The sequence below is a fragment of the Piliocolobus tephrosceles genome, chromosome 17 (genome assembly GCF_002776525.5).
Source record: "Piliocolobus tephrosceles isolate RC106 chromosome 17, ASM277652v3, whole genome shotgun sequence".
NCBI lineage: Eukaryota > Metazoa > Chordata > Mammalia > Primates > Cercopithecidae > Piliocolobus > Piliocolobus tephrosceles.
Window position 1 is genome coordinate 23,082,646 of NC_045450.1, and position 26,469 is coordinate 23,109,114.

The window sequence follows — 26,469 nt, forward strand, 5'->3', positions numbered from 1 at the left end:
TATGAAATACAGCTCTAATAACTGTTTTGATGTCTTTTTCTTCTAATTTTAGCACCTGTGTCATTTCTGGGTCAGTTTCAAATAGCAAAATTTTCTCCTCGTTTCATATTTTCCTACTTTTTTGCTTATCTGGTACATTGTAGTTTTTATATTTATGTAAATGTTCTACAGATTTGTTCTGGAATACACTTAATTACTTGAATGCAGAATGAACCTTTTAGAAATTCCTTCCTTTTAAAATTTTTATTTTTTAGGCCGGGCGCGGTGGCTCAAGCCTGTAATCCCAGCACTTTGGGAGGCCGAGACGGGTGGATCACGAGGTCAGGAGATCGAGACCATCCTGACTAACACAGTGAAACCCCGTCTCTACTGAAAAATGCAAAAAACTAGCCGGGTGAGGTGGCGGGCACCTGTAGTCCCAGCTACTCGGGAGGCTGAGGCAGGAGAATGGCGTAAACCCAGGAGGTAGAGCTTGTAGTGAGCTGAGATCCGGCCACTGCACTCCTGCCTGGGTGACAGAGCGAGACTCCGTCTCAAAAAATAAAAATAAAATAAAATAAAATAAAATAAAATAAAATAAAATTTTTATTTTTTAATTTTTTGTAGAGACAAATCTCACTTTATTGTCAGGCTGATCTTGAACTTCTGAACTCAGGCGATGCTCCTGCCTCAGCCTCCCAAATTCTGCGATTACAGGCATGAGCCACCATACCTGGCCAGAAATTCCTTTTAAGCTTTGTTGGGTACAACTACAGCAACCTTTGTTAAGAGTTAACTTTGTCCCACCACTGATACAAACCCTCCTAAGTACTATAGCTAATGCCCCATGAATTACAAAGTTTTCTTCTCTGGCTGATGGGATCAGAAACTATTCCAAGCTCTCTGTGAGTCCCAGATATTGTTCCTTCTAACCATTTTGGGTGGTTCTTTTCTATTCTTGAATAGTTTCTTTTTCTTTCTTTCTTTCTTTTTTTTTTTTTTAATTAAGACGGAGTCTCACTCTGTCTCTCAGGCTGGAGTGCAGTGGCATGATCTTGGCTCACTGCAACCTCTACCTCCTGGATTCAAGTGATTCTTCTGCCTCTGCCTCCCAAGTAGCTGGGACTACAGGCACATGCCACCAGGCCCGGCTCAATTTTTTTGTATTTTTAGTAGAGACAGGGTTTCCCCATGTTGGCCAGGCTGGTCTCAAACTCTTGGCCTCAAGTGATCTGCCCACCTCGGCCTCCCAAAGTGCTGAGATTATAGACGTGAGCCACTGTGCCTGGCCCATTTCTGAATAGTTTTATGACACGCATGTACTACACAGTTTTTAGCTAAAGACCCAAGCATGACCATCCATAGATCTCTGGAGTTCTCTATTTGTGTGGTTCTCTCCTCTTTGGTACTCTGACCTGCAAACTCTAGTCACCTTGGTCTCTACAGACACTGAGCTACATTGCTTCAACTCAAGAAGTCCACTGTGCTTGGGTTTTCCCTTCCTGTGCCACCATACCAGTGCCTGGAAACTCTCCTCAAGCAATAATCTAGGGCAACCATTGAGTCCACCTCATTTCTTTCCCATCTCTTGGGGTTCACTGTCCTCCTTTGCTTGACGTCTAATGTTTTGAAAACAGTTGTTTCATAAATTTTGTCTGCATTTTTAGCTGTTTCAGGAGGGAGGGGTAAATACAGTTCCAGTTACTTCATGGTGGCTGGAAACAGAAGCTCTTACTCCTCATCAAACATTTAATGAATAGGCTGGGCGCAGTGGCTCACACCTGGAATCCCAGCACTTTGGGAGGCTGAGGCGGGTGGATCACGAGGTCAAGAGATAAGAGACCATCCTGGCAGACATGGTGAAACCCTGTCTCTATGAAAAATACCAAAAATTTGCTCGGCACGATGGCGCACACCTGCAGTCCAGCTACTCGGGAGGCTGAGGCAGGAGGATCACTTGAACCCGGGGGCAGAGGTTGCAGTGAGCCGGGATTGTGCCATTGCACTCCAGCCTGGAGACAGACCAAGACTCCATCTCAAAAGAAAAAAAAAAAGAAAAAGAAAATTTGAATGAATGAATGAATAAATGAACTGATTAATAAATAAATACATTTATTTCTGTCTGTATAGACACAGTTTCCTACGTTATTGTAATAATTGCTTTTATTTATTTATTTATTTATTTATTTATTTATTGAAACAGGGCCTCACAATATTGCCCAGGGCTGGAGTGCAGTGGTGCATTCATGGCTCCCTGCAGCCTTGATCTCTTGGACTCAAGTGAACCCCCTGACTAGCCTCCTGAGTAGCTAGGGCTACAGGCATGAGTCACTGCCCCTGGCCTCATTATTTATTTTAATGTCCAAGTTATTTTAACTTAGTCAGTGGGTATAAGAATCATTAAATACAAGAATGCTTAATGTAGCATTTCTCCACTAAAGTTCATAGGCTGAGAGCAAGGAGGACAGCCTCTAAGGAAAAGCTGGGCACCATTATCAGAAAAAATAGGGAAGCAACAAATGATTATTTTAGCAATGAATATCCGAAGGACCTAATAAGAGACAGAAGTGCCCACTTTTTCCTCAGTGAAAAAATGAATGTGCCTGCTGGATCTGGTGGCAGGCCAGAGCATCATGGAAAGAATGTTGTTTGCATTCGTCAGATAAAGCAAAACCCAGGAGATCCTAGAGACCATGCAGAAGTCTATGAGAATCCAATTCTTGCTGGCAGTCACGATGTTAACGAACAGGTTAACAAACTAGAGAACAGTGATGCTTGTTGTCATGTCATTAAACTTCTTGGAAGAAAGAAAGATAATGTTCATCCTTTTTTTTTTTTTTTGAGAAGGAGTTTTGCTCTGTCACCCAGGCTGGAGCGCAATGGTGCCACCTCAGCTCACTGCAACCTCCGCCTCCTGGATTCAAGCAATTCTCCTGCCTCAGTCTCCCAAGTAGCTGAATTATAGGCTTGTGCTACCACGCCCAGCTAATTTTGTATTTTTAGTAGAGATAGGGTTTTCCATGTTCGCCAGGCTGGTCTCAAACTCCTGACCTCTGATGATCTGCCCACCTCAGCCTCCCAAAGTGCTGGGACTACAGGCATGTGCCCCCACGGTCAGCCCGTTCATTCTTTGTATTCAACAAATACGAATTCCAAGCTTAATACTTCCCAGGCACTACTCTAGGTACTGGAGAATACAACACTGAATGCAGCAGACAAGTCTCCACTCCCGGAAGCATTCTCTGCTGGCACTGCCAGGATAAAATGAGTTATCGCGTGAGAAAGATTCCAGCCCTAAATGCTCAAGGCGTTCTTTTCAGAGGGCTATGTTTCCACCTGAATAGGAGGGGACAAGAATGATAGCTACATTATTATTGTAGTTGACTCACATCTATATTCTTACAAGATCCAGAGCATTTCAGGGCAGGCTTACCAAGGGAGGTAGCATTTGAACTGAGCTTTGAAGCAGGAGTTTGTTAGGTAGACATAATAGGAGAGGACTCCCATTCAGAGGAAATAACGTTCAAGTCATAGAGGCTTTGAAAAACACAATAAACTAGTAATAATTCACTATTGCTGAAGCACAATATAGGGATTGTCAAAAATATGGCAGGCTAGGTAGCAAGAGTTCTTGAAGAATCTTTTACGCTACACAAGGAGTTTCAGGTAGAATTCTATAGAATATAGCCATTAAAGAATTCATAGACCGGGCGCATTGGCTCATATCCCAGCATTTTGGGAGGCCGAGGCGGGCGGATTACTAGGTCAGGAGATTGAGACCATCCTGGTTAACAAGGTGAAACCCTGTCTCTACTAAAAAAGCAAAAAAATTAGCCGGCGTGGTGGCGGGCACCTGCAGTCCCAGCTACTCGGGGTGCTGAGGCAGGAGAATGGCATGAACCTGGGAGGTGGAGCTTGCCGTGAGCAGAGATCGCACCACTGCACTCCAGCCTGGGCTACAGAGCGAGACTCCATCTCGGAAAAAAAAAAGAATTCATAGCACCAGCAGGACCTTAATAGATTAACTAGTTAGAAAAACCTCTTTGGTGGTGAGGTGGATTTCTGGATAGAGAGAGATAAGCAGGCTGGGTGCAGTAGCTCACACCTGTAATCCCAGCACTTTGGGAGGCTGAGGTGGGTGGATCACCTGGGGTCAGGAGTTTGAGACCAGCCTGTCCAATATGGTGAAACCCTGTGTCTACTAAAAATACAAAAATTAGCCAGGCATGGTGGTGGGCACCTGTAATCCCAGCTACTTGGGAGTCTGAGGCAGGCAGAATCGCTTGAACCCAGGAGGCGGAGGTTGCAGTGAGCCAAGATTGCATCACTGCACTCCAGCCTGGATGACAGAGCGAGACTCTGTCTCAAAAAAAATAAAAAATAAAAGAAAGGAAAAGAAAAAGAGATAAGCAGACTGTGGAAAATTATTTATTCATTTAATAAGTATTACTGAGGGCCTAATATGTACTAGGCATTGTGCTAGAGGTGGAAATGTACTGATGAACAGGCAGATGTGGCCTTTGCTCTCCTGGCGCTTACAAAAAAATCAGGAGAACCAAAGATTAAACAAAGCCAGGGGCAGTGACAGACACTTGTAATCACAGGACTTAGGGAGGCCAAGGTGAGATCATTTAGGCTCAGGAGTTCAGGAGTTTGAGACTGGGCAAGATAGGGAGATCCTATCTCTATGAAAAATTTTAAAAATTAGTTGGTGCCAGGCGTGGTGACTCACGCTTGTAATCCCAACACTTTGGGAGGTGGGTAGATCACCTGAGGTCAGGAGTTCAAGACCAGCCTGGCCAACATAGCGAAACCCCATCTCTACTAAAAACATAAAAATCAGCCAAACGTGGTGGCAGGTCCCTGTAATCCCAGCTACTCAGGAGGCTGAGATGTGAGAATCACTTGAACCTGGGAGGCAGAGGTTGCAGTAAGCTGTGATCGTGCCACTGCACTCTAGCCTGGATGACAGAATGAGACCCTATCTCAAATAAATTAATTAATTAAATAAAATAAAAGTAAAAATTAATTGGGTGTGATGGTGTGAGTCTGTAGTCTCAGCAACTCAGGAGGCTGGGGCAGTAGGATCACTTGAGCCCAGGAGTTCAAGGCTGCAGTGAGCTATAATTGCACCATTGCACTCCAGCTCAGGCAACAGAGTAAGATCTTGTCTCAAAAAACAAAAAAAAATTTAAACAAGCAACAGTAATATTTCATTAGAAATGTGATTAATGCTATGAAGGTGTAGAGGATGTCTTTAGAATATGTAACCGGGAGGGAGACCTTTTGATTCAAGGCAGGTGCTGGTCAGGAAAGTCCTGGGGAAGTTACGTTTGGGTTGTGAGGGGAAAGATGTGGAGGAGCAAGCATGTCTGAGGCATGGTAGGCAAGAGAGAATGACGATAAGATAACATCAGGGAGATGTTATAGAACATGTTAAAGGTTTCAGGCTTTAAATAGAGAGCCCTGGAAATCCTTTCTGCTATTTTAAGCAGAAAAGAAGATGATCCAACTTTCATTTTCAGAAAAATTAAGTCTGGCCAACATAGCAAGGCCCTGTCTACAAATAATAATAATAAATAATAATAATAATAAACATTAGCCAGGCATGGTAGCTCACATCCATAGTCCCAGCTACTCAGGAGGCTGAGGCAGGAGGATCACTTAAGCCTGGGAGTCGGAGGCTGCACTGAGCTGTGATCACACCACCGTACTCCTGTCTGGGTTACACAGCTAGACCCTGTCTCAAAAAAAGAAAAAGAGGCCAGGGGTGGTGGCTTACACCTGTAATCCCAGCACTTTGGGAGGCCAAGGCCAGTGGATCGCCTGAAGTCAGGAGTTTGAGACCAGCCTGGCCAACATGGTGAAAGCCCGTCCCTACAGAAAACACACACACACAAAATTAGCCAAGAGTGGTGGCAGGCTCCTGTAATGGTAACAGGCTCCTGTAATCCCAGCTACTCAGGAGGCCGAGGCAGGGAGAATTGCTTGAACGCGGGAGGTGGAGGTTGTAGTGAGCCAAGATCATGCCATTGCACTTTACACTCCAGCCTGGGCAAGAAGAGCAAAACTTCATCTCAAAAGAAAAAAAAGAATTAAGGCTGCTGTATGGAGAATGGTTTTGACGGGCTAAGAATGAACAGCTGCAAAGCTGCTGAGGAGGGGCAGCAACTAGAACTCTTGATGAGGTTGAGATGCAACTGGGTACAACTATTTTAGACATGTTTTCTAGTTTCTTATATAGTCCAATATACAGTTACCTTGTGATCCAGTCATTCTATTTCTGGGTATTTATCCAAGAGAAATAGAAACACATGCCCACTGTCCACAAAAATAGACTTGTACAAGAACTGTTCATAACAGATTTACTCATAATAGCCCCAAACTGGAAACAACCCAAATGTCAATTAACACAAGGAAGAGGCTGGGTGTGGTGGCTCATGCCTGTAATCCCAGCACTTTGGGAGGCTGAGGCAGGTGGACTGCTTGAGCCCAAAGAGTTTGAGACCAGCCTGGACAACATGGCAAAACCCTCTACAAAAAATACAAAAATTAGCCCAGCCTGGTGGCACATGCCTTTGGTCCCAGCTACTCATGAGGCTGAGGTGGGAGGATGGCTTCAGCCTGGAAAGTGGAGGTACAGTGAGCTGAATGGCACCACTGCACTACAATCTGGGTGACAGAGTGAGACCCTGTATCAAAATGATAATAGAAACAACTATTATTATTATTATTTTAAAACAAGAGGATGAGTAAACAAACTGTGGTATATCCATTCAATAGAATACTTGGCAGCAATAAAGAGGAACGAACTTAATACATGCAATCATATGAATGACTCTCACAGGCATGTTGAGCAAGAGAAGTCAAGCCCAAAAGAATATACACAGTATGACTTCATTTATACGAGGATCTAAAACAGACAGCACTAATTTGTGGTGATGTGAATCAGAAAAGTGGTTTCCTGGTGGTAGGTGTATGTGGGGGGAGAACAGGTGAGTCACTGAGAAGGGGCACAAGGGAATTTTCTAGAGTGCTAAAAGTGTTCTATATAGTGACTGTGGTAATGGCTACATGGGTATATTTATTGGTCAAAACGCATTACATTTTTCACTTTAAATGTGTGAGTATACCTGTAACCCCAGTGCTTTGGGAGGCCAAGGTGGGAGGATCATTAGAGGCCAGGCATTGAAGACCAGCCTGAGCAACATAGTGAGACCCCATCTCTATAAAAAGTAATAAAAAATTAGCTGAGTGTGGTGACACATACCTGTCATTCTTGCTATTTGGGAAGCTGAGATGGGAGGATCCCTTGAGCCCAGGAGTTTGAGGCTGCAACGAGCTATGATTGTGCCACTACACTCTAGCCTGGGTGACAGAGCAAGACCCCAAATATTTATTTATTTAGAAACAGAGTCTCACTGTGTCACTCAGGCTGGAGTGCAGTGGCACAATCTTGGCTCACTGCAACCTCCACCTCTCAGGTTCAAGCAATTCTCCTACGTCAGCCTCCCAAGTAGCTGGGATTACAGGCACCCGCCACCACACCCGGCTAATTTTTGTATTTTTAGTGGATACAGGGTCTCATCATGTTGGCCAGGCTGGCTTTGAACTCCTGACCCCAAATGATCCACCTGGCTTGGCCTCCCAAAGTGCTGGGATTACAGGTGTGAGCCACTGTGCCTTGCCAAGACCCAACTCTTAAATAAAGTGTGACTTTTATTGTATATGAATTATACCACAACAACAAAAAAGAGGCAAAGAGAATGAATCTCTGGAATTTTCAGGGTGTTCTGTGGGATGACAGTGGAGAAACAGAGGAAGAGAAGACAAAGAAAGCAGATTAGAGACCAGATGACTTGCTGATACATTGCATGAGAGGCAGGGAAGATTCAGAACTAACGCTTAGGTTTCTGGCTGGGGCAGCTAAGTGACTAGTGGTGTTATTACCGAATTGGGGGAAAACTGGGAAAGGGTCAGGTCCATGTAGGATGTTGGTTGGGTCAGGGGAGGAATGAGGAGGCTAAATTTTGACGTGTCAGCCTGAAATACCCAGGAGATACTACGTGGGCCCATTATGCCACAATCATCCTGTTTCTCTCTTGCCTTGCTGGTTTCTTCATTACAGTATCAGATTTTCCAGGATTCAGTCCTTGGCTCTTCTCATCCTCCACAGCAATGGTTCTCAATAAGTAACACTTCACCTCCACTCCCCAGAGGGTTTGGGGGAAATGACTGAAGCGTTTTTGGTTGAGGGGAGACATGTGCTATTAAGAGTCCATGGCGGCAGGGCACAGTGGCTCACGCCTGTAATCCTAGCACTTTGGGAGACTGAGGCAGGAGGATCACCTGAGGTCAGGGGTTCAAGACAAGCCTAGCTAGCATGGCGAAACCCTGTCTCTACTAAAAATACAAAAATTAGCTGGGTATAGTGGCATGCGCTTGTAATCTCAGCTACTTAGGGGGCTGATATAGGAGAATCGCTTGAACTCGGAAGGTGGAGGTTGCAGTGAGCCGAGATCGCGCCACTGCACTCCAGCCTGGGTGACAGAGCAAGATTCTGTCAAGAAAAAAAAAAAGAAAGTCGGTGGCTAGGAGTTGTGGATGCTGGACAGAGTTAATTCCACAAAATGAGGAATTCCCCCCTCACTGGCCATTCACATAGGTAAAAGGGATGTTTATAATTATCTGAGTACCTAACTTTTTTTGTTGTTCCATTTTAATTATTGCAAAATTTCCAGTAATGCAATTATTACATACATTGAGAGAGAACTGTTTTCTATTTGTTCAGAACTTGACTGAGAGTTGTTCTCCATTGCAGAAAAATTACATCTCCAACATAACTACAGTTCTTGGTGTGTGAGTAATCAATTAATCACTGCTGTGACTATTTACAGTAATGATACTACACATAGGTGTCGATATCTAGTTATCCCACTGTGTCTTCTAGTGTAGACCATTTCCAAACATTTACATAATGAAAGACATTTTATTATGGTTACTTTTATTTCTATTTTATATCAGAGATGTCAATATGCATGTATTTTGAAATTATGTCTTAGGTAAATTAAGACATAATTATCCATGATTATCATGTTGGGATAGAAAGAGGTGGTGTTACAAAACATTTGTTATCAAAAGGGGTGTAGGATCTAATATGGTTAAGAAAAACAGTTCTGCGGCCAGGCGCGGTGGCTCAAGCCTGTAATCCCAGCACTTTGTGAGGCCGAGACGGGCGGATCACGAGGTCAGGAGTTCGAGACCATCCTGGCTAACACGGTGAAACCCCGTCTCTACTAAAAAATACAAAAAACTAGCCGGGCGAGGTGGCGGGCGCCTGTAGTCCCAGCTACTCGGGAGGCTGAGGCAGGAGAATGGCATAAACCCGGGAGGCAGAGCTTGCAGTGAGCTGAGATCCGGCCACTGCACTCCAGCCCGGGCGACAGTGCGAGACTCTGTCTCAAAAAAAAAAAAAGAAAAACAGTTCTGCAACGTAGCGGACACTGGAAGCAAATCACTTGGTTGGTTGCTTGTTTTATCATTTACTATTTTAATATGACATTGAACAAGTTAATTACCCTCATCTGCTAAGTGGGGGTAATATTTCTATCTCACATGGCTATGTGAAAACAACAATTAACAATTAATTAATATTTGTGAAGCACTTAGAACAGAGCCTGACTGGCATATATTAACTTCCAAATACATTTTAGTTAAATAAGATAAATACACTTGGCTGTCCACGGTGGCTCATGCCTGTAATCCCAGCATTTTGGGAGGCCGAGGCAGGTGGATCACCTGAGCTCAGGAGTTCGAAGCCAGCCTGGGCAACATGGTGAAACCCCATCTCTACAAAAAATACAAAAAGTAGCCAGGTGCAGTGGTTTGCGCCTGTAGCCTCAGCTACTTGAGGCTGAGGTGGGAGGATTGCTTAAGCCCAGGAGGTGGAGGTTGCAGTGAACTGAGATTGTGCCGCTGCACTCCAGCCAGGGCAACACAGCGAGACCTTGTTAAAATAAATAAATAAATAAATAAATAGGTACATTCTCTCCAGGAACTCCTATCCATGTTCATATTTATACATTATTGTGAAAAAAATTTAAAATTTAAAAAAATTATGCACGAACTTTGCCTAAAAATATACTTATATATCTCACAATGGTGTTTGGTAAAGCCTTGGGAGGAAAAAAATCTTTTCTTTCAAGTATTTAATTTCCAAAGTATTAGGCTCATCATTTGCCCTTCTCAGTAAGAGAAGGAGGAGAAGTTAGAGAACATGTATGTCCTGATAACTTCAAAAGCCATAGGAACAAAGACAAATGGAGAAAAAGGGCTTATTTAAAATTAAATTTGTACAGCCTGTTTCTCTTTATAGGACCTTGTTTCTGGTTCCATTCCTAATGGATTGATGCAAGTAAAATGAAAATGACAACATTAGCAGATTCATTTATTTATTGAGAAAAGGTCGGCCGGGCGCGGTGGCTCAAGCCTGTAATCCCAGCACTTTGGAAGGCCAAGACGGGCGGATCACGAGGTCAGGAGATCGAGACCATCCTGGCTAACCCAGTGAAACCCCGTCTCTACTAAAAATACAAAAAACTAGCCGGGCGAGGTGGCGGGCGCCTGTAGTCCCAGCTACTCGGGAGGCGTAATGGCGTAAACCCGGGAGGCGGAGCTTGCAGTGAGCTGAGATCCGGCAAGACTCTGTCTCAAAAAAAAAAAAAGAAAAAAGAAAAGAAAAGAGAAAAGGTCTCACTCTGTCACCCAGACTCGAGTACAGTGGCATTATCTTGGCTTACTGCAACCTACCCCCCGCCCCAGGCTCTGTAATCTCAGCAGCTGGGATTACAGATGCACACCACCACACCTGGCTAATGTTTGTATTTTTAGTAGAGATGAGGTTTTGCCATGTTGCCCAAGCTGATCTCGAACTCCTGAACTCCAGCAATCCATTTGCCTCGGTCTGGCAGATTCAAAGCCAAAAACAATATGAAGCCTGTTTCTCTCCGCACTGATAACCCACAAATGTAACCAAATGGAGAGCTCCTCTCTCCATTCGCAGGTGAAACTTTACATTTTCAAAGAAACGTTCTTTGTTGCATAATTAATGTTGTGTTCCCTTGTTTTACACTTTCTTAGAGCAACATTCCTATCCTTCTGTGCACTTGCCATAGTTTGTAATTATACACTTTTTGTTTGCTTAAGAAAAAAAAAAAAAAATCGGCCAGGCACAGTGGCTCATGCCTGTAATCCCAGCACTTTGGGAGGCCGAAGCAGTTGAATCACTTGAGGTCAGGAGTTCGAGACCAGCCTAGCCAACATGGTAAAACCCCGTCTCTACTAAAAATACAAAAATTAGCCAGATGTGGTGGCACTGTCTGTAATCCTAGCTACTGAAGAGAGGCTGAAGCAAGGGAATCACTTGAACCCAGGGGGCAGAGATTGCAGTGATCTGAGATCATGCCACTGCACTCCAGCCTGGGTGACGGAACGAGACTATGTCTAAAAAAAAAAAAAAAAAAAAAAAGGCTGGGCGCGGTGGCTCACACCTGTAATCCCAGCACTTTGGGAGACCGAGGCGGACGAATCACAAGGTCAGGAGATCGAGACCATCCTGGCTAACACGGTGAAACCCTTTCTCTACCGAAAATACAAAACATCAGCCGGACATGGTGGCAGGCACCCGTAGTCCCAGCTACTCCGGAGGCTGAGGCAGGAGAATGGTGTGAACTCAGGAGGCACAGCTTGCAGTGAGCCGAGATTGCACCACTGCACTCCTGCCTGGGCGACAGAGTGAGACTTCGTCTCAAAAAATAAAAAAATCTGTCTGCGTTGAAGGCAGTCCTAGCGCAGTGCCTGGCACACACATAGTAGGTGCTCAATAAATATTGTGTGAATGAATTCTCATTTTGGCATTCAAGGGTATACAGGTGAGACAAGGGTTAAGGTTTAAATTTTCAAGTCATCTGCATTCAAAGAGTACTTAAATACAACAGAATAAATGAGATTACCCATCCTAAAGAGACAGTAGAGAAGGGAGAAGGACGGAAGTCTGGAATAAAGCCTTGGGAGTGGGGGGATCTCCAACATTTATTTGAAAAAAAAAAAAAAATGCAAAAAAAAAAAACCAAAAAAAAAAAAAAAAAAAAGTCTAGAAAGGTAAAAAGAACTCCAGAAGAATATACTGTTTAGATGGTCTAGCAAAGAGATTCTCTCAAGAAGGAGGGAGGGTTAGGTTGTGGCAAATGTAGCTAAGAAGTAAATCAAGATGAAGACAGACATATTTCCATTGAGTTTGGCACCCTCAAAGTCACTTGCGACCTTCATAAGAGCAGTTTTGGAGGAGGGATGGGGATATCAGGTTAAAGAGAGCTTGGAGACAGAGGAGAGCCAGTGAAGGTGCTTGTGTTGAACACTTTCCCAAGAAAGCATTGTTGGGAACGAGAGCAGAAAAATGGAGCTGGAGAGGAATGACGCATCAAGGGAGGTTTGGGATTTTTGCTTTTTAATGTGTTTGTATGGTGATGGGAAATACTCAGTAGAGAGAATGATTATTTAGTAAAAAGAAAAGATAGTAACAGGAAAAGATCCTTTAATGGGTCCCACATAAGGAATCAGTGCTGATCTCATATTGTTATTTTTCTTTGATGTCTGCACCAAGTTTAAGTAAGAGATAATTTAAAAGTGACTAGCATGACCTCATATAGAACACTCTACATTGCAGCCCAGGAAGGCTCAGACGCGATGTCCAATCACTGTCGACAAACCTTCTGGAAATCACATCATTTTTTCCCCCCCAAGACAGAGTTTCACTCTTGTTGCCCAGCCTGGAGTGCAATGGCGTGATCTTGGCTCACTGCAACCTCTGCCTCCTGGGTTCAAGCAATTCTCCTGCCTCAGCCTCCTGATTAGCTGGGATTACACACATGCGCCACTACGCCTGGCTACTTTTTAATTTTTAGTAGAGGCCGGGTTTCATCATGTTGGCCAGGCTGGTCTCAGATGATCCACCCACTTCGGCCTCCCAAAGTGCTAGGATTACAGGTGTGAGCCACTGCACCAGGCCAAGAAATCACATCTTATTAGCTTCTCTGGAGCTGGGAATTAGTTCCAGGCTTTGTCAACCTTGGTGCTATTGGCATTTTGGTTCAGATACTCCAGTGTTGTAGGGGACTGTCCTACACATCGTAGAATATTTAACAGAATCCCTGGTCTGTAGCTATTAGATACCAATCGGTAGCATCCAGTGTGACAACCAAAAAGTTCATTGCTAAATGTCCCCAGGGGTAGGGACGGGGGCAACATTGTCCCAATTAAGAATCACTGAGTTATTAAAACCTAAAAAAGTCTAATAAAAAAATCAGCCAATCTCAACAGCTGTGCAAATGTTGATAAATATGACTGTTTTCATTGCCTTATGCTGTTGTGAAAAATTATTCCTAAACCTGGTACGAAAGCATATTGTGCCATAAGTATATGTTCATATTTTTAAACTCCTAATGAAATACCGTAGTAACTTTTTAAACATTTTAAGTGGAAAAGATTGTGAAAGAAAAACAAATATGAGTATAGGTAAGTGAACCTCAGGGATGATAGCGGGAAAAGGAAAGTCACTAGCATTTATTCGGTGCCCACTATGTTTTACATTTTGTAAACCTGATTTTTTTTAAAAAAAGTGTTTTTTTTGGCCGGGCGCGGTGGCTCAAGCCTGTAATCCCAGCACTTTGGGAGGCCGAGGCGGGTGGATCACGAGGTCAGGAGATCGAGACCATCCTGGCTAACACGGTGAAACCCCGTCTCTACTAAAAATACAAAAACTAGCTGGGCGAGGTGGCGGGCGCCTGTAGTCTCAGCTACTGGGGAGGCTGAGGCAGGAGAATGGCGTAAACGCGGGAGGCGGAGCTTGCAGTGAGCTGAGATCTGGCCACTGCACTCCAGTCCGGGCGACAGAGCAAGACTCCGCCTCAAAAAAAAAAAAAAAAAAAAAGTGTTTTTTACATGCTCATTGCAAAAAAGGACAAAATAGATACAGTAAAAGAAGAAAATGAAAAAAGTCATCATCAGTTAACATTTTGGTGCATATGTTTCATGACTGTGCATTCACTCACTAGCTTATCCTCTTGGAGAGGATAGGAACCCAATATGTATAGGGAAGTTTTGTTTGTTTTTAATGGGAGAGATTCAAGCATGTTGTAAAGCCAGTTGAGGCTGGGCGATCACCCGAGGTCAGGAGTTCAAGACCAGCCTGGCCAACATGGCAAAACCCCGTCATCACTAAAAATACAAAAATTAGCTCCGTGCAGTGGTGCGCGTCTAGTAATCCCAGCTACTCAGGAGGCTGAGGCAGAAGAATTGCTTGAACCCGGGAGGCGGAGGTTGCGGTGAGCCGAGATCGTGCCACTGCACTCCAGCCTGAGAGACAGAGCGAGACTCTGCCTTAAAAATAATAATAATAATAAAATAAAAATAAAAAAATAAAGCCAGTTGAAGGACTTAGGTTAGAAAAAGGAGAATGGGGCCGGGCGCGGTGGCTCAAGCCTGTAATCCCAGCACTTTGGGAGGCCGAGACGGGCGGATCACGAGGTCAGGAGATCGAGACCATCCTGGCTAACACGGTGAAACCCCGTCTCTACTAAAAAGTACAAAAAGCTAGCCGGGCGAGGTGGCTGGCGCCTGTAGTCCCAGCTACTCGGGAGGCTGAGGCAGGAGAATGGTGTAAACGCGGGAGGCGGAGCTTGCAGTGAGCTGAGATCTGGCCACTGCACTCCAGCCCGAGCGACAGAGCCAGACTCTGTCTCAAAAAAAAAAAAAAAAAAAAGAAAAAGGAGAATGGGATGATCCACAGAGTGGGGTTTCTGAGAAAGTATAAAGGTTATAGATTTTAAGCACAGAGGAGGAATTATCTTTAAATTAGAAGAAAAAGCATGATGAAAGGTTGGAAAGAACACACACAAGTGAAAATATGTATCTTACGGTATCTACATGTATTATATATTGTTGTATCTACCTGCAGATATGTATGTCTTATTTTATCTACATGTAGGTATACATGTATACTTTTAATGTACACACATGCATCTGCGTCTACATTATACATATCGTAGTGTATCTACATGTATGTATCTTACTGTGTCCACACTAAGGTGTTTCTTACTGTGCGAGCTACTTTGGAACTTGCTTTTTCACTTATTCTATTGCAACCATTTCCCTTATGCCGGGATTATTCCTCCATACCATTTTTACAGTGTCCTAATATATGCCAGTAGCTGTCTTCGAAGCTATCTAGTAGCGCTGGATATTTTGGCTGTTTACAATTTTTCACCATCATCAATACCACAGCTTAGTATCTCGATGGTGAAACATTTGCAGATACCCAGAATTATTTCCTGAGCAGAAAATCCGTGCAGGCGGAATTGCTGAGTCAAAGGTCGGTGGATAAAAATCGCTTTTAAGCCTCACAACCCGCCTCAGGTATGCATTCTTTACCTGAGGAGGAAAAGAGAAGCAGAGAGGTTAAATAACTGACCCAAGGTCAAAAATAATTATAAGTGGCTGAATTCAAAAGCAGCGCGGGCTCATGAGGCTGAGGTTGGGGTAGGATTTGCGTTTTAGGCAATTTTTTTTTTTTTTTTTGGTGTGTGTCAGTGGGGGAGGGGCCGGGCGGCGGGTAGGAAACTTGTGTCGCAGCAAAGAAGGAGGAGGGGAGGGACTCCCCTCCTTCTCGGTCAGACCGGAGTCGGCCGCACCGAAAAAGCTTGGGCTCGGGGCTCCGCAGGCCCCCCAGCCACTCCGCGGGGCGCCTCGGAGGCTGTGACCTCCAGGGAGGTCCGGCAGGGTGCAGCGTGCCACGCCGAGGCGGTTGCCAAGGACCTGCCCCGTCTGCGGGTCCAGTTGCTAGGGCCTCCATCTTGGGGGCCAGTGGCCGCGGCGCCCCCGGAAGGGGTTGCCGAGTGGGGCATTCACTTCCGGTCTGGGGCCTGCGGCGGCGGCGGTGTCGGCGGCGGCGGCAGCGGGTCGGTGTAGAAAATGGCGCTGGTGCAGCGGCTCGGGCCTCTCCCCGCGGCGCTGCGGAGGGCTTGAGGCTCACGAGCCTCCTTCGCCGCGCCCCACTTGCTCGTGCACTTTACACACATGAGGTGAGCGGAACGAGGGCCTCCCTCCGGGCGGGAGGAGCCGCGGGCGCTGCCGCAGGGCCCGCAACCGCGGAGGTGGCGGCGGAGGCGGCGGCGCCGGGCGTCCCCGAGACTTCGGGCCTCGGCGGGAGGGCGCAGGCTACGTTGCTGCGGAGGCCGGGCGGGCGGCCCGGGGGAGCCTCACTGCGCCGCGCCGCGCCGCAGGGGCCGGGCCGGGTTTTGCGCCTCGCCCGCGCCGCCGGACCGCAGTCGGGGCTGCAGCCCCGCAGCTTTGTGAGTCCCCCTCCCCCCGTCCCCTCCCCTCGTCCCCTCCCCTCCCCCATCCGGCCCCGGCGCGAGCCTCTGCCGCAGCAGCTCCGTTTTCACGCGCATCTCGTTTTTGTGTGTGTGTTTTTGTTTTGTTTTTGTTTTTGTTTTTTGTTTCAGAGAATTGGAAGCTAAAGCTACCAAAGACGTAGAAAGAAATCTTAGCAGGTAAGATGGGCGAGCTTTCCATCTCCCGCCCCATGATAATCGTGTATTTTTACTCCGATTCGCCCTTTCTGGGTTGAGAAGTTCCCCCGTGTCGTTTTCTTCCGCACCCAGAGAGCAGACATTCGGGAGAAGCGGCCTGCGGGGAATACTGGAGGGATTGCGGGGAGATGCGTAATTACGCGTGATTCTTTCTTTAAAAAAAAAAAAAGCGCAAAGCAATTCTTGTAAACTTAGTTAAAGCATTCTCACCCTTTTAGAATTTAATTAGGGGACTTGTGCATTAATTACTATTGTAAATGGTTGCAGGCATTGTGTGACTCATGATTGAGGCGGCCCTTATGGCGGGCTGTCAAACTGTTTTGGCTTCCCCGTTATTACTTTGTAGTTCAAATTGTTGCCTTTATGAAAAGATACTATGTGTTCGCGTTTTCTTCCCCCCCCCCCCCCCCCGCAACACATTGTAGTCAGGCGAATTCTGTTGCATTGGAAACAGTTTTGTCCTTGAACTTTACCAAGCATAAGCTGCGTTTTGTTTTCCTTTGAAACTCCATTTCTGTCAGTGTTCGGTGTGTGCTCTTTTTATCAGCTGGTAAAATAATTAAAAATCTTTTCTCCAGAAGAGGTTATCGTTCCTGTTGGGCCTTCTTGGGCCCTGCTGCTTTTGCATCACCGTGAAGGGAGGAGTTTTTTTTTTTTTTTAAACAATGTCTTTATGGAATGGAAATATTTAGCTTCATTGAGCTGTAATTGCTTAAGCATCAAGGAATTGTACTGTATTTAACTCCTTTTCACATTCATTTTCTTTCCTACCGTCTTTTCCTTTCTTATTCACCTTTTTCTTTTGCATCATATTGGGACACTCAGGGAAACTTAGCCAGTTAACCAAATCCGTGAATAGCTTTTTTTTTCTTATTTTTTTTCACTTGTTGAGAATAAAATAAAATTTCTCTTATCTCAGGTTTTAATGTAGTTTGCTCTTGATTATTGCAGGTTTTAGGTTTACATTGGGGTTTTTAACACTCACATTTCAAATCGTCTAAATATTTTGCACTGTGTAGAATTGTTCCAAATTGCTGGCCTATTGAGTTTCATAAGATACTAATCTGTTCAGGTGATCGTTAAAGAATGTATTCAGATGGTGAAGGATAGGCATCATTGGTTTACCCAGTAAGGGATTCTCTGTTACTCAGAATAATTATGGAATCATTTAAAGGAAATTAAGTCTGACATCACTGACTATTTGTGGTATATTTACATAAATTTTGTTGTCAAAATCTGGTAAGGAAATGTTAAGATATGGAAACATTAAAGAAAACAGATTGAGCCATTAAAGTGTAGTATCAGCAGAACAGAGCTTAGAGGTCTATTTCTCCTTCCATTTTTGTTTTGTCAGGTAACTGTATCAGTTTAATTCCTATGAAGGTGTTCTAGTACTTGATTAAAAATTGTCTGTACCACAGGTATAATTTTAATAGTAGATAGAACTCGAGTCTCTAGGTTGGCTATTTATCAGAGTTTGAATTCCAGCTCTGCTACTTGCAATATGACCTTGACTCTTGGCAAGTCACTTAGCCTCTCTGTGTCCAATCTATAAAACGAGCGGCTTGGGCCAGCCAGTTGCTGAGGTCTGTTAGGCCCTTTGGGTTACATAAAAAGAAGTAAAGTGGTGTCCATGTCCACAGAGGGCATGTACAGTCTAATAGAAAGACTATCGTAAGTACATAAATAACAGTAATACCAGGTAGATGACGTAGGAATCAAAAGATACCATCCCATTCATGTGCTTGAGGATATTCAGTTGGTCAGAAGGCATGAAAGGAAAAACAAATATCAAAGAGATTGTAAGGCAATGTGTACTAAGGATCCAATGAGGGGGGAGAATTTCGTGCAGGTTAAAAGTGTTCTGAGGAAAGAGAGAAGTGATTAAGTGGGCAGATGGTTCCTTCAACTCCATCTCTAGCTGTGTTTGCTTTTTCACAAAAAAGAATGTATCTGTCTTTACCCATTAGTGCTCTCCCCAGGAAATCAAGGCATTGTATTCATTGAGTAACCATTTTTTGAGCATTTTCAATATTTCAAATGCGGGACTGGGCACTAAGCCAGGGAAGAATGTAAGTAGTTAAATTTATTGATTGCTTACTATGTGCCTGGCACAGTTTTCCTAAGATTTTACATGGACTCATCCTTGAAAAACCCTGTGAGGTAGGTAGTATTGTTATCTCCATTTTACAGATGTAGAATTTGAGGTATAAGGTGGTTAAGTAACTTGGAGGAGACCGTATCACTGGTAATTGGAGTAACATTTTAGGCTTTGAACTTGAAAAATTGGAAAATTTCTTTTGGTAGGCAGAACCCACAGATGCATGCAATACTTCTAGATCCGTTTCTCAATCTTGGCACTTGACATTTTGGACCAGATAATTTACTATTGTGAGGGTTGTTCTGTGCATCACAGGATGTTGAGCATCCGCAGTAGCACACCCTGCCCAATTGTGACAATCAAAAATGCTTTCAGATATTGCTAGATGTCCCTGGGTGTGGCGCAAAAATCGACCCTGGCTGAGAACCACTGCTCTAGATCTTCATTAGGAATTGTAATGTGAAAGCCCCCGACTTTTAGATGTTGAGTTAATTTAAACATCTTTTGGCCGAGTGCTGTGGCTCACACCTATAATCCCAGCACTTTGGGAGGCCGAGGCAGGTGGATTGCTTGAGGTCAGGAGTTCGAGACCAGCCTGGCCAACATAGCGAAACCCCATTTCTACTAAAAATACAAAAATTAGTTGGGCATGGTGGCGTGCGCCTGTAATCCCATCTACTCGGGAGGCTGAGGCAGGAGAATCACTTGAACCCGGGAGGCAGAGAGCCGAGATAGTGCCACTACACTCCAGCCTGCTCGACAGAGTGAAACTGTCTGAAAAAAGAAAAAAAGTCTTTTATTAACATGGAAGCCCAGACCCTATTATGTAGATCCTCAGTTTGGAAACTCTGGTTTCTGAATGTCAAAGATGTGTTGCCATTCTCCTTTTACTCTACTAAGCTGCAAATCCTCAAGACTGTGTGCCTGCTGGTAGAAGTGCCAGTTAAACATTGGCACAAGTAATAAATGTAGTTTACTATCATAGGTAAACTGTATTTTAAAATTCACAGTTGGCCATTAAAATTGTCACATTATGTTAGTATCATGGGAGCCATAATGTCTACGTGAGGGCGATACCATTATAACTGAACTTTGAAGAATCAATTTTGAAAGGCAGAGAAAAGGGCATTGTAAGAACAACAGCAGAAGTAAGGACACAAAAATCCGGAAAGTACAGGAGATTTTGATATTGCAGTGTGTAGTTCAGGTTATGTAAAGTATTTGTAGCAAACTGGTTGAGGCCAGATGTAGAGGTTCTTGAATGTCAGGTTGAGGAACTTGTGCATAAATTTTTAGGTATGGGAGCTATTGCGTGCTTTTTGTTGGGTACCGATGTGATAGAATAGTCTTCTCGTCTGGAATTACTAACCAGGTGTATTTATGGGAGAAAACTAGCGATCTAGGCAAGAGGCAATGGAGGCCTGAATTGAAGTGGTGGCAAAGAGAGGTGAGTGAGGCTGGACCCAGTGGCTGACACCTGTAATCCCAGCACTTCGGGAGGCCAAGGCAGGAGGATTGAGCCCAGGAGTTTGAGACCAGCCTGTGCAACATGATAGACCCTGCCTCTACAAAAAAAATTTTAAAAATTAACTGGGTATGGTGGTGTGCACCTGTAGTCCCAGCTACTTGGGAGGCTGAGGTGGGAAGTTGCTTGAGCCCAGGAGTTTGAGGCTGCAGTGAGCTGAGTTTGTGCCACTGCATTCCAGCCTGGGCAACAGAGTGAAACTCTGTCTAAAAATAAAGAAAAAAAAGAAAGGAAAAAAAGATGAGTGTGTAAGATACTGAGGAAGTTAAGAATCTGGGATTTAACAGCTGATTAGGTGTCAGAGGAGTTAAAAATACATAGGGACCTTCATCTTGGGTGAATGAGAGTTTGACCCAACCTCTGAACAGAATAGAAGTCAGAGCAGAAATAGGAGTTCGGGGAGAGAAGATGCTAAGTTGCATTTTGCAATTGTAAAAAAAAAATCTGTCAGTACTGGTCTAGACCAGTTGAACTCAACTGGTCTAGTCTGAAAAAATATTTTGGAGGCCAGAATCATAGAATCATTGAATATTTAGAGCTGGACTGTGACTTTAGATGGAGATCAGCCAGCATTCTCACTTCTTCATTTCTCAAGTAAGAAAGCTATGGTTGAAACAGATTCAGTAACTTAATGCAAGTTTATATTCTCTATCAAGTGACAGAGCTGGGATTTTGACTCTAATTCTAGCATTATTCCCATTGTGCAGTATTTTATTTTATATTGCACAATAGATAAAATATAATTTTGTTTTGTCCTTTTTTTTCCTAAAAGAGTGAAAGCCATTATCTCACTATGTTATGTCCATTGCGATGACTTTACTATCATGTACTAAATGTGTTTAAAGAAGTCAACTTCATGTTATGCTGATTTGTCCCCCCATAAACCAACTGTATGTCATCATACAACAAAAGTTGTTAAAGGTGCTATATACCATATAATGTTGCATCTAAACTGGGACTCTTGTCTGAGATGCTTTTGCCTGGGACAAATGCTATATTAGAAATGACTAAGACAGGCCATGTGCGGTCCCAGCACTTTGGGAGCCGAGGTAGGTGGATCATTTGAGGTCAGGAGTTCAAAACCAGCTTGGCCAACATGGTGAGACCCCATCTCTACTAAAAATACAAAAATTAGCCAGGTGTGGTGGCATGCACCTGTAATCCCAGCTATTTGGGGGGCTAAGACGGGAGGATCTGAACCTGAGTGGTGGAGGTTGCAGTGAGCTGAGATTGTGCCATTGCACTCCAGCCTCTGCAACAGAGTGAAACTCCGTTTCGAAAGAAAGAAAGAAAAGAAATGACTAGGACAGCAGGAGTATCTCCGTAGCTAAGGTGGATCCCACTCATGCAATTCATCAACCTTTGTCTGAAAAAAAAAAAAATCTGATTTGGTTAACCTTTTCTTTTGCTTTGCTGTGATATGGTTTGCAGGCCAGCGCATGCATATTGCTATAGGTTAGTGCAAAAGTTAGTTGTGGTTTTTGTCCATTTTTAATGTACAAACCTAATATGTTTTTTTTCTAGCTTAATTTGGCAAATAAGTGGTAAATCACTTGATAGAATAAATTAATCTCAAACTGTAAGCTTAATTTAAAAATGTGTAATAACCCTCTGGAAAATTTGAATGTAAACATAAAAAGAATGCCATTCTGTAAGCTCTTTTGATTTTTGGCATCTGAAATATCTGAAAGTATCAATTGCAAAACATCTTTACAATTTTAATGATAACTGCAAAAATATTACCCATGATTGGAAAGACTAAAATGGTATGCGTTATATGTATTCTGTTCAGACTAATGCATGATTAAGTCTCTCACTGAGAAAACAGAAATCCCTATCTCATTTAAAAATTTTTAAAAATTGGCGGTGCATGGTGACTCATGCCTGTAATCCCAGCACTTTGGGAGGCTGAGGTGAGCAGATCACTGGAGGTCAGGAGTTAGTTCGACACCAGCCTGACCAACATGGTGAAACCCCATCTTTACTAAAAATACAAAAATTAGCCTGGCATGGTGGCACATGCCTGTAATCCCAGCTACTTGGGAGGGTGAGGGAGGAGAATCGCTTGAACTTGGGAGGCGGGGGTTGCAGTGAGCCAAAATTGCGCCATTGCACTCCAGCCTAGCCTGGGCACAAAAGCAAAACTCTGTCTCAAATAAACAAATAAATAAATAAATAATCATTCTGACCTTAAGCAGAATTGCAGAAATGTTGCAACAAATACCTGTGTCTCTTTACCTAGTTTTAATGATTATTAGTATTTTGCCACGTTTGTTCTATCATGACATTGCACACCAAAATATGGCAGTAGGTATCTCACAGAATAAGGGCATCCTACCTAACAGCAATCAAGTGATCACCCACAGGAAGTTTAACTTTACAATACTGTCTGGTCCCTATTCAGAGTTTCCCAATTTTCTCGATTTTTTTTTTTTTTTAAGTTATATTTGTTCTTTCACTCAGTTCCTGCATCCTGGGTTGCATTTAGTTGTGTCTGAAGTTTCTCTTACATTAGGAGCATTTTCCTGCCCTTTTCTGCTTCTCTCATGACAATGCCATTTTGAAATAGTCCAGTCTAGTAGTTTTTGCAGACTGAAATTTACATTTTTTGCGTCTTGTCTGTATGATAAGGTTCAGGTTGACCCTTTTTGGCAGGAGTATCCCATAGGTGATGATGTGTTTGTCTTCAGTATTCCCTCCCCACAGCATTTTGAAGTAAATTAACCGAAAGGTTATCCAGTACTGTCACTTCTACACTGACTTGGTGTTTCTTTCATTTTAGGAAATGCCAAACAGTTGGTTTAAACTGAGGTGTAATTTTAAATATTTGAGGATACAGTAATTACAAGCCTTTGCATTTAAATTGATCGGCCATAATGATTGCTGCTTTTATGAAGATTTATGCTGAAGGTAGCTCCCTTACTGTGGGACATAAAAGTTGCTTGTTTTCAGCTTTGACCAGTGATGAACTGATAACCCTGGTAGGAAAATGAAACATTGGGGCCGGGCTTGTAATACACTTTCTTGAAGGAATGCCTCATTGAAATTAGAGGGGCACGGTGCCACCAGACCAAGGGTTCTCATCCCGATTCTACAGAGGGACCACAGGTATTATGAAGTATTTTGCAAAATTGAATGTATGCTAAAATAAAAAAAAAAAACACAACAAAAGCAGATACAGTCCTTAGTGCTCATTGGATCTCAAAGGGTCATTACTCCTCAAAGATTAAGAAACTGCTTCGTTATGAGGAGGTTGTCAGAGGAGCTGAATAGTATCAATAAGAGGAAGATGTTTGAGATTCAAAAGGAAGTGATATTCGACTAAGGCATAGCTTCTTTCCATCTTACAAAAAAGCCACCCATGAAAATAAATATAGTTTAAATTTCCTATTTAAGATGTCTTATTTTAAAAGTGATTTGCATACTCTGTGTGTTTGAGTTGGCTATGAAGCAGGAATCCTAGCATTTCCACTCTTGTAACTAGGGAAAAGCATTTTGAATTTTTAGCAGTAGTATATTATGTGATGATGACTCAGCTGACTTCCCATTTTAAATGGAATGTTCAAAACAGATTGAAACCTGGTTGAGGAATTTTATACTTTGAACCTTACAAGATATTTTCTGCAAACAGTGACTGATTGGATTTTGTATAATAACAAACAAGATTAAACCAACTCAGTTGTTTTGTTGTTCTTATTAGTGGTTTTCAGTCAGGGAGCATTTATTGAGCTGTTTGCTGCAATAATATTGAATATTTTTAGAGTTATGACGTCTGTGTTTTGTTGACTTTGGTCCTTTCTTTCTCCCATTCTTTTGACGTTTCCCTAAAACACATGTGTGCACAGACGGGAGAAAATGGTAGTTAAGTATGTGCTGATTTTAAATGTCCTTCTAAATATCATTTATTCCTTGATCATTGACTATATAAATGATGTAAGAGAAATACGTTTTGTATGTTATTCCACTTGTGAATCCCTTTGCAATGTGAGGCATATAGTGAAAATCTTACCTTTTAAAGATAGGGTCATAAAATGTGCATTCTTTACACTGCTGCAGGTTAATCGTCCTCAAGCCATGTTTATGAGGCCTGTCAGTCACTATTTCTTAGAAACCTTTGTTAGCTCTTCCCCAGTGACTCTCAGCTTATCAGTTTTGCCTTCCACCTTTTACCCTGTCCCCAATTCTTCCTTCTCTGAATGTACCCTTCAATTTTTCTCTCAACTTTTAAATAACAGCTTTATTCAGATAAAATTCCCATACGATAAAATTCACCCCTTTAAAGTCCACAAAGTGTATGATTTAATGGTTTTTAGTTTATTCACAGAGTTGTGCAGTCAGCACCACCATCTAATTCTAGAATTTTCACCCCTTCACCCAAAAGCCCCATAATAGCAGCCACTCCCCATTTGTCCCTTCCCCCCAGCCTCTGGCAACCACTAATCTACATTCTATTGTAACTCTATGGATTTGCCTATTTCGTTTAAGTGGAATCATACTATATGATTCTTTTGTACCTGACTTGTCTTATTTAGTGTAATGTTTCCAAGATTCATCCATCACATCGCATATATCCTTTATTCCTTTTTATGGGCAAATAAATGTCATTGTATGGCTGTTGCCCATTTTGTTAGTCCATTCGTCAGTTAATGGGCATTTGGGCTGTTTTTTACTTTGGGGCTTTTATGAATAATATTGCTATGAACATTTATGTACAAATGTTTGTGTGGACATATATTTTCAATCCTATTGGTTATACACCTAGGGGTGGAATTGCTGGGTCATATGGTAACTCTGTTTAACTTTTTGTTTGTGTTGTTTTGTTTTGTTTTTTGAGACAGACTCCCTCTGTTGCCCAGGCTGAAGTTCATTGGTGCAATCTCAGCTCACTACAACCTCCCACCTCCCAGGCTCAAGCCATCCTCCCACCTCTGCCTCCCAGGTAGCTGGGACTGCAGGCGCATGCCGCCATGCCTGGCTAATTTTTTGTATATTTTGTAGAGACAGGGTTTCACTGTGTTGCTCAGCCTCTATTTAACTTTTTGAGGAACTGCCAGACTGTTTGCAAAGCAGCTGCACAGTTTTACATTCTCATCAGCAATGTATGGAGGCGCTGGTTTCTCCACATCCTTTCCATTGCCAGCATTTGATAGGGTTCTTGTTTCTGATTTTAGCCATCCTAATGGATGTAAAGTGGTATCTCATTGTGGTTTTGATTTACATTTTCCTAATGGCTAATGATTAGAATCTTTTCATGTCCTTATTGGCCATTCGTATATCTGATCTGAGAAATGACCATTCAGATTCTTCTCCCATTTTTAAATTAGGTGATATTTTTTGTCATTGAAAAAGATCTTTATATGGCTTAGATACAAGTCCCTTATTAGATACATGATTTACAGGTATTTTTTTCCTATTTTGTGGCTTTTGTTTTTACTTACTGTGTTTTTGTTGTTGTTGTTGTTGTTGTTTTTGAGACAGAGTCTCACTCTGTTGCCCAGGCTGGAGTGCAGTGGTATGATCTCAGCTCACCGCAGACTCCACCTGCCAGGTTCAAGCATTTCTCCTCCCTCAGCCTCCTAAGTAGCTGGGATTACAGGCACCCACCACCACACCCGACTAATTTTTGTGTTTTTAATAGAGACAGAGTTTCACCATGTTGGCCAGGCCGGCCTTGAACTCCTGGGCTTAAATGATCCACCCACCTCTGCCTCCCAAAGTGCTAGGATCCCAGGCATGAGCCACTGCGCGCAGTCTCTTTTCACTTTCTTGATGGAGCCCCTTGAAGCACAGAAATTTTTAATTTTGTAAATGTAGTTTACCATTATTTTTTTCTGTTACTGGTGTTGGCAACAAATCCAAGGACACAAAGATTTACTTGTATTCTAATAATTTTATAGTGTTAGTTCTTACGTTTAGTTCTGTAATTCATTTTGAGTTAAGTTTTGCCTATGGCATGAGGGCTCCAACTTCATTCTTGTTACATAACTATCCAGTTATTCCAGCTTCATTTGTTGGAAAGACTTTCATCTTGGCACGCTGTTGAAAGTCAAGTCACTTGATCATAAAATGAAGAATTATTTCTGGACTCTCAATTCTGTTCTGTTGATACTGTGTGTTCATCATTATGCCACTTCCACACTGTCTTGATTACTTCAGCTTTGTAATAAGTTTGGAATCAGTATGAGCCTGCCTTCAAGACTGCATTGGCTAGATAACCA

At 43.1% G+C, this 26,469-nt stretch overlaps 1 protein-coding gene across 7 annotated transcripts in view; it reads left to right on the forward strand.

Annotated features, from left to right (window-relative positions):
• The first annotated feature begins 15,929 nt into the window (after nt 1-15,929).
• TNRC6A (trinucleotide repeat containing adaptor 6A) overlaps nt 15,930-26,469 on the forward strand; it is a 100,716-nt gene continuing 90,176 nt past the window's right edge. For 3 of the 7 annotated variants that reach the window (XM_023192898.2, XM_023192897.2, XM_023192902.2), the window contains exons 1-2: nt 15,931-16,115; nt 16,539-16,586. In XM_023192898.2, the coding sequence (XP_023048666.2) occupies nt 16,111-16,115; nt 16,539-16,586 (53 nt within the window). In that variant the 5' untranslated portion in view covers nt 15,931-16,110. Of the gene's footprint in view, nt 16,116-16,538; nt 16,587-26,469 lie in introns of those variants that run through there. The other 4 variants (XM_026455373.1, XM_023192896.3, XM_023192899.3 and 1 more) reach the window with 4 other exon arrangements.